Here is a 10,942-nt window from a genome sequence, read left to right on the forward strand (position 1 = left end):
TAATATCTCCCTAATATCTAACCTAAACTTCCCTTGCTGCAGCTTGAGACCATTGCTCCTTGTTCTGTCATTTGCCACCACTGAGAACAGTCTAGCTACATCCTTTTTGGAACCACCCTTTAGGGAGTTGCAGACGGCTGTTAAGTCCTCTCTGGGACTTCATAGGCTATTAATAGGCTATTAATAGGCTACTTGGCTATTAAGTCCTCTGTGGGTCAGTGTCTTTACACAAGACACTGACTGTGCAGTAGCCACATACTACTACATAGTAGTGTTACATGGCAAAAACCGTGCTGAGATGCTACTGCGCAGTAGTATTAGGCTACTGCGCAGTAGCATCACTTAAAAGACTTTTGCCAGCACTACTGTGCAGTAACTCCAGTTATTCTGTATTTATTTAGTATTTGCTTATACAAGAATGAAATAAATGTGCAGTAACCACTGCACAGTAATGTCTTGTGTAGACATGCTGTCTCAGTCTTCTCTTCTCCAGACTAAATAAGCCCAGTTCCCTCAGCCTCCCCTCACAAGTCATGTGTCCTGGCCTCTGAACTATTTTATTGCCCTCTACTGGACTCTCTCCAATTTGTTCACATCCCTGCTGTAGCAGGAGGCCCAAAACTGGACACTACTCCAGATGTGGCTTCACCAGTGCTGAATAGAGGGGAATAATTACTTCCCTCAATCTGCTGGCAACTTTCCTACTAATGCAGCCCAGTATTCTGTCAACCTTGTTGACGATAAGGGTTGTGACACTTCGCAACCCATAGTGCTCCAATGAAATGTTTGCGAGGTGGCTAATTGCCCTGGGAGAGTTACAGTGTGCAGGGTGTGACCACGTGTCAGTGTCAGTAAAATCTAACCATGCCTCCCTGCTGCTCTTTAACCTCTGGCCCAGGTGCTGGGCAACTGATATATTCACTACTATGGTGCAAAGGCTACATCTGGTGGAAGGGCTCCCCATCCTCCCCTACTTCCCCCAGGGACTGTAAACATCAATGGCCAGTTTGTCAGTTTTTATCCTGATACTACAATAGAATCGCAGAAAATGGGAAAAGGTTGGAAGGGACCTCAGGAGGTCATCTAGTCCAACCTGCTGCCCAAAGCAGGACCATCCCCAACTAGATCATCCCAGCCAAACTATGGAGCACACCCCCTCCTTGTCTGGGTCACTGATGCCAGTGCTGCCCACTCCCCTGGTCTGTGCCTAAATCCCCAGCTCCTTGAGCTTGGTGACCGTGCAATGATCTTGGTTTTTAGTGAGGGAAAATGGAGGGTCCCCTCTCCCCCAACAGTTGCTCAGTCCTGAGGGCTTCAGACAAAAGGCAAAGCAGTGTTTAAGCCAGGTCTTAAATATGAAATTGTATTGGAAACTCCAAATGATCAAATTTGCTGGAAAAAAAATTGTACAGTGTAAAAAAATATGGAAATAAGTATACAAATAAGTCATCTTATTTACTTTATATTGCTCACGGTAACTGCCAGTGAGTGAGAAGTGGGTCATGACTCATCAAAGTGGAAGCATTTCTTTATTTTGTGGCAAGCTGTCCTAAGGAAGTGCTGTCAGCAAACCCAACAATCAGTTAAGGCTCCCTGAGAGTGACTGGGGTTTTGCATCTGCTGCATCAATGAGCTGCCTCAAACCTGACAGTTTGTTTTCAAGGATGTGGTAGCTGTGTTGGTCTGAGACAAAAAGAAATGCAAAAGTCCAGAACTCTTGGTTCCAAAATGATACCTTTAATTAGACCGAGAAACTGCAAATTATATATACATATGTAAATATATTGGGGGGGTTGGTTTTTTTTAGAAAAAGATATTTTTTGCTATTTCTCAGTTGGTCTAATAAAAGGTATCTGTTCATTTTCAACACGTTCACTATGACTGACGGTAGCTGCACAAGGGTCGAAGTGGTCGTAGAAGTACGATAATTACGGTAAGACGGGACCAAACCCTGGCGGGACCCCAAGGGCCTGGGCCCCTCAAGGCGAAGCCCCGCCCCCTTCACTCCCTCTGTCACTAGGCAACGCTCTGACGCCCTCTTTGGCCAGCGGCCGCTCGCCCCCCGGACGAACCCAGCACGCGCCGCAACCCTACGCCCTCCCCTCCCCGCTCAGGCTCCTATGGTCGGAAGTGACGTTAGTGCAGTGGATGGGATGGTCCCGCCTGCACTCATTTCCGCTTCCGGGTGGAGCTTGTGGCGGCGCTTGGGAGGTGGTAGAGGAGTGGAGTTCGCGCCCCAGCCTCGGCCCATGGCGGCGGCGGGGAGCGTCGCTGGGGCGGGGGGAGGGGGCCTGAGCGAGAACGGCGCCATCGACTACTCGGTGCACGAGGCCTGGAATGAGGCCACCAACGTGTACCTGCTGGTGGTGCTGGCCAGCCTCGCGATGCTCGTCTACGCCCGCAGGTCAGCGGCGCGCGCCCGGGGCCAGACGACGTATAGAGTTGGTAGGGGTGACGTCATAGCCATGACGTAGGGGTGCCACGTGGCTTTGAGGGCACGGTGTTTTTCTCAGGCTGGGGTGCCCAGGGTGCAGGTGGCGCTGGCGCCCATCCTGCTGCTCCAGGCCCAGCGGGGTGGGTGCCATATGCGCTATGGGCCCCAAGCAGCACAACAGTGCATGGCCGTTCTGGGGCTGCGCTATGCACAGAGGCAGCTCTGGGAGCTGAAGAGAGCAAGATGCCCCTGGCTGCACCCCATGTGCTGCCTGTGGGTCAACACCGAGCCCTGCAGGCCGCTCTTGGATACCAGATCCATACTATGGGTCATTTTCAGTGCCCCTAAAATTTGACAAGCTTTTGGATTCAAGACCTTCATCAGGTCTCTGAAGTAAACTGCCTTCTGTTGGAAAGCTTGTCTGACTCTGACCCACTTAACAGCTGCTTCAATAAAAGATCTCACCCGAAGGCAGCGTTTCTGAACCTGTGGGTCATGACCCAGAAGTGGGTGGCAAGAATATATGAAAGGGTTGCAAGCGAACTTTAAAAATGGATTCTCCTTTAAAGGAGAAAAAAGTGAGAAGCCATGGGTTTTTCCTTGCAGGCTGGAAGAGTCCAGCCTGCAAGGGGCTGTTTTCCCTCCCCCCATCTGTCCCCCTGCCCCACACACTGGGGGTAGGGGGTAGCGGGTTGGGAGTGAGGGGCACTGGGTCAGGACTGGCCACTGATGTTTACAAATGGGTCCTGGTAGAAAAAAGGTTGAGAACCGCTGCCCGAAGGGATCCTCGCTTCCTGGAGACTTCAGGTGCCATTTGAAAAAAAACCCAAAACGTGTTCCAAGCGTGGCGGTTATTTCATCTAACGTTCATGGACTTGACTTGCCAGGTGCTATTGAGTACTGTACTCTACATGCCTTGAAATCAAAGTACTAAGAAATGATACTGAGTTATTTAAGGACAAATGAAAACTAAACATCCTTTTTTTTTTTTTACAAAAAGTGTGATTTTTTTTTTAATTTTTTTTTTATTCTTCAAAGGAAAAAAAATCTTGTTTGCAATGCTATTAAACAGTTCACTAATGTGAAGTAAATAAACAGAAGAAAACATCCTGCTCTTCATGTTCACTCTGCATTTCAACATTTAGATTCAGAATCTGGCTCTGTTTTAGCTAATATGGCATTAAGCATTTTATATTGCATTACAGCTTGGCTCACTTTCTGTGCTCCTAACCTGTTTCTTAGTTTATTCTGGATTAAACTAAAATTCAAGAAAACATTTTCAGCCATTTCAGTAGATACCATATGTACCTGCAAACACATCCAAAATTTAACGAACTTCAGGTCAAAGTATATTTTTTTAAGTTGAGTCCACCATGTTGCTGGTTTTACATTCACTGTTGTTAATCTCTGAGAAGAACCATTTAGGGTAGGAACTTTAATGTGCCTAGTACTAAATTGTTTGGGACAAAAAGTTAGGATCAATTTTTAGCGCCTTTCTGTTCTGTACTTGTTTCCTCCCATTGATTGTGAATGAAGCACATAAGGTAGGAAGTGAGTCACAGTCATTAAATCTAAATTTGAACAGCTTTGCAAGTGGTTTCAGATTTTCATTGTAAGTAGCCACTTGTGTATTATATATGCAGTTTTGGTATCCTCACCCTGGAGTTGATCAAGAGCAATTGCTGTTGATTTTAGCTACAGGTACATATGCTTTGCCTCTGCTGTTCTGAGACTCCAAGAAATGCAAGAAGCTGAAAGTGTGGCAGCATGTCAGTGAAAATGTAAAAAGCAGAATTAGAAAGACAAAAGGTGAGGCAGAGTGGGGGGAGGTGGAGTGGGAAGAGAGCAGGAGAAAAAAGGCTGAAGGGAGACAGCACAGTGATAGAATACAAAGCTGAAGGGAGATGGTGTCCCAGATACTGTTTCCCTCCAGCCTTTTTCCCTGCTCTCTTCCCCCTTTCCCTCCTCTCTCTGCTTCTACTCTCTGCCTCACCTTTTGTGTTTTTAATTCTACCTCTTACGTTTTCACTGACATCCTGCCACACTTTCAGCTACTTACATTTCTTGGAGTCTCAGAACAGCAGAGACTCCCTATGCCTGAAGAAGGGTAACTGTGCCCGAAAGCTTGCCAAGAATTTTTTTCCAACTACTCAGTTGGTCTAATAAAAGATATCAATCACATCTACTCAAAGAACTTTGCCTGCCTATGCCTAGACCAACATGGTTACAACCAAAAACCCAGCACTCTTGTGTTCTACGTTTTTCTCATAAAACTCCGTATTTCAGAAAAGATTTAAAGTATGCCGCTTAGTTATTCCACCTTGTTTCTCCTGGCACTAGGGACAAAACAGAACGCTTTCAGTTGTTGAGGTGGCTTTTTGTAGTATGCTGGTTTTGGAAGCATTTCTGAACTTCTGTCCTTCAATAGATCACTTGAACAACAAGCTTCATGGAGCCAGTTTAAAGCAGGTTAGACTGGCTTTGTCTAGCTGTAAGCCCTGAACTGGTCAAAAAAAAAAACAAAACAGTTTTCTGCCAACACTAGTTTGGAGAAGGAGCTGGAGATTATAGAACTAACCAACAATGCCCATATTTCTTCTGGGAGGGCTACTGACTAGTTTTTGATAGCACGTGAGCCTTCCTAAGACACCCTTAAATCAATGTCCTTTTCTGTGTGTAATGTAGTATGATCAAGGTAATCAAAATAGGGTCATTTATTTATAAAAACACTTGTTGGTGGGAGATGGTATCTGGATTACTTGTACCTACTTGTCATGCATGTTATTTATTTTCTTCTTTATATGTTAGGAATAAAAGGAAAATCATGCGAATATTTACACTGCCTCCTGCAGCAGAGATGCCAACAGAGCCAAACTTTTACGACAGCATGAAAAAAATCCGCTTAAGGCAGCAGTTAGAGATGTATTCTATAGGTAAGTTTATGCTGTGTCCTCTTGAGATGTGCATATTCCTAAGCAATCATGGAAACTGTATAACTGTATCTTTTTCAAGTACAGGAAATGCTTGGATATTTTAACTGTTTAAATTGCAGAATTAAATCAGAATTTTCTGTCAGTGGTGTGCCATGTTAGTCAAGGCAGTTCTCTAGTATTAGTAAATAGAAATCACAGGAGGTATAAGGGTCCAAGTCTTTCCTCAGCAAGGTATAACTCTTATAGAAAGCTGTGATCCTGCAGCATGAGACTTGCAGTGCAAATCAGTCCAAGTGGGTTGAGTTGCTTGAAAAAGCTTAAGGAAGTGTGGAATTAGAATCTCTGTGTATGGACATTATGTTAGTAGTAACGTGGTGAATCTAACCTGGCAACTAAAAATAGATTGTCAGGCCAGAGGGGGCCAACTAGATCATCTAGTCAGACATCCAAGCACTAACATTCACCAGAAGTACCTATAATCATGTAAAGAACTCTAGAGAAAATTTTTCATAAATTCCCCAGAACTGTCTCTGTCCCCACTACAGTTAAAGGGAGTATTAACATATATGGAAAAGAATTGATATTGTAATAAAGAATAAGAATCTTTCCCTGATCAGGTAGTACATAGAAGAACACTGATTTTGCCATGAAGTATCAACAGTAAATTCCTCTCGTATTACAAAGTATCCATTGAAGTAAAATTGATAAGAAGCCAGGCTTGTGCCTTCTACCTCTGCACTGGTGGTTAGGAGGAGGTATAGGGCTGTTTTCTCCCAGATCCTATTGTGCCATGAAATGAACATGTGCCAAGAGAGCCCACCATGTATTTTCCAGTGCACAGTGGATGGACAGGTTCATATGTCCCATGTAAAGATGCCCTGCTGGCATAGGATTTGTTAGCATCCCATAGAGTATAACTTGGCAGGAAAGAATGTGATCACAGACTGGCTTAACTGACTTTGTAGTAGACTGTTTACTGGCAGGTATCCCCTAAATTAAGGAGAGGGCTTATCACCATCTGTTCTTCTGTGATTAACAGGGTTAGTTGGATCTCTTATAACAACTCCCCTACTCTGATCTTTCATTTTATGAGAAATGACTGAAGAGGCTTCTTTAAAAGCAATGGGGTCAGGTTACTCTGGTGTGCATTTATTCAGATATCATGAGAACTGTCCAGGGTCACATGTTAAAAGGCCAAGTCCTATACATTGTCTGCATTGTCTGGAATTTCATCTTTAGTGGCTGAGTCTGGAAACTGTATTCTCCAGTCTTAGGACATGGACAAATGAACAAAGGGTTGAGGGCAAAGGAACTTCTCATGTGTCAGTTGCTCTGTGGTAACTATTTCATGTCTACTGCAGTGACTGAAAGCTGCACCATGAACAATTCTTCCCCTTCCCCCAAATGAAACAGAACTAGCTTCCATATACCATGGAACAGGAAGGGATGCACAAACCAGCTGACGTGCATTAAGTTCAGTTTATCCCCCAGTTTGTTCTTGTCCATATCCTTACTTAAGCCTGTTATTGATTGGTGCAGGTGTCAGATGTTAAAATGGTTTCCAATTATTTATCAGGATGTGTAGGAAGATTTTGTTATACTTGGATCACAGCTGTTGCCTCATGTAGATACTTGTTGAGTCTAGTCCACCCACAGATAGATGTCACCCAGTCTAATATCCTGCTTGTATATTGAGCTGTTTTAGACTGGACATGACAACTCTCTGAACCAATCAGTAACTTTCCTGTTTCCTGCTCTTGCATTTTGGAACAGACTCAAATATAGACAGACTCTTCTCTGGTCTTTTGTTAAGTAAGAAATGAGGGAATAATTGCATGGTTGGAGTAGGTTATTTATTGTGCTTCTGGTGGTGACTTATGTATAGGTACTTGACCAGCAACTTGGTGCTAGAAAATGTGCAACTCACATTTTTTTTTTGCTTTGTGTTAGTCCTTTTGCTGCCTCTTTTTCCTTGCACAGAGGTATCTTTGAACTTCATAGGTTTTAATAGTGAAATTATTTTATAATGGTACTGTTCATGATGCAGGGAATATGTCTCTTTAGGCTGTCTTCTCATGAGGTGTAAATAATAAATCCTTCTGTGATTGTAGGTTGAAATTCCATGCTTCCCTGGTAGCTGGAGGCACCAGGAAGCCCTTAGGCTGGGAGCTAACAGCCCTAGAAACCTCTTAGTTTTTGGGAGTTCCCAGGTTGCTTTAAGTTGAAAATACAAAGCTCAAGAGGGTGTGTGACATTTTACACTTTCTGTAAAGGATTTTTATTAGAGGAGTTTTTTCTTAGAGGAATAGCTTTTGGTTCACCTTACCAGGGACACTTTGACCACGTGGCTATTATGTGTTAGTTTATATTTGCAAATGCCACCTGCAAAACTATACCATGTGCACACTAGAGTATAGTTAGAGTTGTGGGAATCATACCCTTGAATGATTTCCTTGTAACTGATATAAACTGACACCAAGAGCCTTGCCAGAATGTTCTGTAACTGATCCAGCTAACTCCACCACATAGTCAGTCTTCATTTTACAAAACTGAAGGAATGAAATAACCACCTTCCTTTTGATTACTACGTAAGGCAGATGCGATTTGGGGCACTGAGTCTGGTGAAGGTATAAGCAACATCATCAAAAGAGAAAATGCCTGCAAGAAAAATATTTATAGGAATACTAATTGGGAGAAACTTGAATAATGGCATTAAGCTCTTGTGGATCTCACAGGACAAAACCTTTTGGGGTAATAGTTACAGCTTTCAGCTGGTATTCAGCTGCAGGTGGTGGTAGCATTTGATTTTAAATGTGTCCAGCAAAGTTACTTCAGCATAAACCAGCTTGGTTTTGTTTCTTACCATCAGGTTTTACTAGCGCTGTCTTTCCTTTTGAAGAAAAAGGGTAATTGCTAGAAATCTGATAATATCCTTTCTCCTCCTTGAATCTGATAATATCCTTTCTCCTCCTTGGCCGCTTCTCTGCCTGATGGATCTCAGGATAAACCTCAAATGTTTCCCCACCTATTTAGAGGGAATAAGTCTTCCTTCTAAATGTCTTCCCGACTGCTTTCTTAGTTTCCAGATCTCATGAGATGGATTACGCACTCAGTTCTCCCACCAATTTCTGAAGCTACAGGCATAGCTCTCTAAAAATGAAGGCTGAGAAATTTGCTTCATTGTCACAATCCTCATGCTAACAGGTGCTTGAAACTTAGAAATATATTTTCTAGTTCATAACAATTTTTTGCTAATATTTTCTCTTAGTCCCTAGCACTTTTTGTTTGACTAGATCTTTTAAGGAAAGAATGAACTGCCTGTAATTCATTTCCAGCAGTGTAAGTTGTAATAGATTCAGGCATATCTGCTTTTCTTTCCACCAGTGCTAGATTCATATTTGCATCCCTCACTTAAACCTTCAGTTCAAAAAGAAACTGATGGCACTGACAGTTTTTCTACTTAGTTTGATGAGATATAGTGAAACACTTGATTCTCTTCAAGTAGGAGTAGTTGAGGTTTCAAAAAGTTATGAATTGGAAATGGCTATTTTTTATTGTAATAGCAGACCAAGGTAGGTCTCTTACCAGAGGTGCATTCTTCCTATTAAACCCACCTTCCTAGTGATCACTGTGCTTCAACAGGGTGTATGTTAATAACATTTAATGGCATTGATTTCTGTTCTTTTCCAGCAAGAAAGTATGACCAGCAGCAACCACAGAAACAGACTGACAGTGTACAGCTCTCAGTGGAATGAAGTTTGAGATGACAAGAACTCAAGCGGTATTGACAGTAGAGTCAGTAAAGAGTCATTTTCAAATCAGAACTAGGCAAGTTTTATTGAATCCATCCTCTCTAATGGTCATTCACTGGGAAGGCAGGCAGCACCTCTGTGCTTGGAAATCATTGGTTATTTTTCCTCACCTGAGCATCACTGACTCCTTCTGACAGGGAACACAGTTGTAGCAGAACACTTACAATCAATGCAGTTGTGCTGCTGGGGTCATAGAGTACACCTGAGGCTGAACAGCTCTTGAGAGCTGGAGACAACATAATTGGAGAAAAGATTTGGATCTGCAGTTGTTCGTGGCAAGCATTAAATACAGTATTGTATCTTTGATGTTGAAGCCTTAGTGAGATCTAAGAAAAGATCTTGAACACGATAGTTGGGTGTCCAAAAGATGCTGTACTAGAATATTGTAGAAAAGATGATAATTTAATGTGATGAATTTCATATTTAAGGAGTTTTACTAGAAAATCTGTGAACATCTAGATAATACAACCACCAGCAATCAAAATATGGTGTGCCCGTAGTGGGTGCCAAACTTGCTAGCACTTCTGATTAATTGCAAAACGAGTGAATGAGTGGAATGCAGTAGAGATGAACCCTTCATTCTTGGTAAAGCATTTGAATGACAAGAAATATTACTTGAAAATATCCATTAGCGTGGCTGCACATAATGTTACGGAAGTTCAGCTGGCAGAAAGATTATGAACTAACGATAAATAACAATGTATAGAGTTGAGAGCAGATGCCTAGAATATCTAATTATCACTTATCTTTCATTGTTCTTGGAGAGAAGGCAAACATCTTACTTCACAAAACTCAATTTAGAATTGAATATGATTTTCATGTTTTAAAATTTAACTGAGTTTAACAAACTGAGTTGTCAGTGACCTCTCTGTGTCCCTTAAACTGTTGTCCTGTGTTTTGTCTCATATGCTAAGTTTCTCTGTATAGCAGTGCATCTTGGGCCCAGATGCTGTGCTAAGCACAGTAGGAGACCACAAGCCAAGTTGGTTGTAGCTTCCAGATTCTCAGGTGAGCTCTGCTATTCTGGACTAAATTAGATCAGTTGAGGGTTTGTTCTAAACTCTTATCAGCTGGTAAACTCCAGGAAGTAGTCTACTGGAGTATAATAGCACATGATAGAGAAGCTTGTTAAACCAGTCTGCCAGGCAAAGAGGATGCATCCTTTGCCAGGGACAGTTCTCAGATGGCAGAGTCTGTCAGCTTTTAGTCCAAATGATCCATAGGATCAAGCCAGAAAATATAGCACTTTAAAGATGAGTGCCATATGGTACAGTTGTAAAAATTAAAGTACGTAAAGGTAGAAAATAATATAAAGTGGCTAAGAAATACAAGGAGAAAATATTTTGTGAGGAAAAATGCATCCTAGTACAAGTGAAGAATAAGAATATGTAGAGGCGGTAGAAGAAAGCTGTTGAGCAGTAATGCTGAGAGATCCAAGTATGATAGCAACATACATCCAAACTTTTTTTTTTTTAGTGTAGTACAGAAATAGAAGTAGAAAAACTAGTAGGTTTAGATATCTGAGAATTGCACAGATGAAAATGACTTAGTCTGGTCTAAATTTGTACTTGAAAGAGCCACCACCTGAGATTAGCATCACTTTCTTTGGAAGACCCTTCCATAATAATCTCATGTTGGGGAACGTTTCTTGAAGGGCTTCTTTTTCCACCCTCACTTACATTTCCTGGTATTAAATTATGCCAGGGCATCTGAAATGTTTTTCTTTGGTATTGAATCATAAAATAAATAGTACATTAAAACTG

The 10,942-nt window shown here is 42.2% G+C and overlaps 1 protein-coding gene across 1 annotated transcript; it reads left to right on the forward strand.

Annotated features, from left to right (window-relative positions):
* Positions 1 to 2,187: 2,187 nt before the first annotated feature.
* Positions 2,188 to 10,942, forward strand: SMIM19 (small integral membrane protein 19). The gene is made up of 3 exons (XM_006268479.4): positions 2,188 to 2,404; positions 5,243 to 5,367; positions 9,058 to 10,942. The coding sequence occupies exons 1-3, from the start codon at positions 2,250 to 2,252 to the stop codon at positions 9,120 to 9,122; spliced, it is 345 nt and encodes a 114-aa protein (XP_006268541.1). The 5' UTR covers positions 2,188 to 2,249; the 3' UTR covers positions 9,123 to 10,942.

Source organism: Alligator mississippiensis, chromosome 2 (assembly GCF_030867095.1).
Source record: "Alligator mississippiensis isolate rAllMis1 chromosome 2, rAllMis1, whole genome shotgun sequence".
Classification (NCBI taxonomy): Eukaryota; Metazoa; Chordata; order Crocodylia; family Alligatoridae; genus Alligator; species Alligator mississippiensis.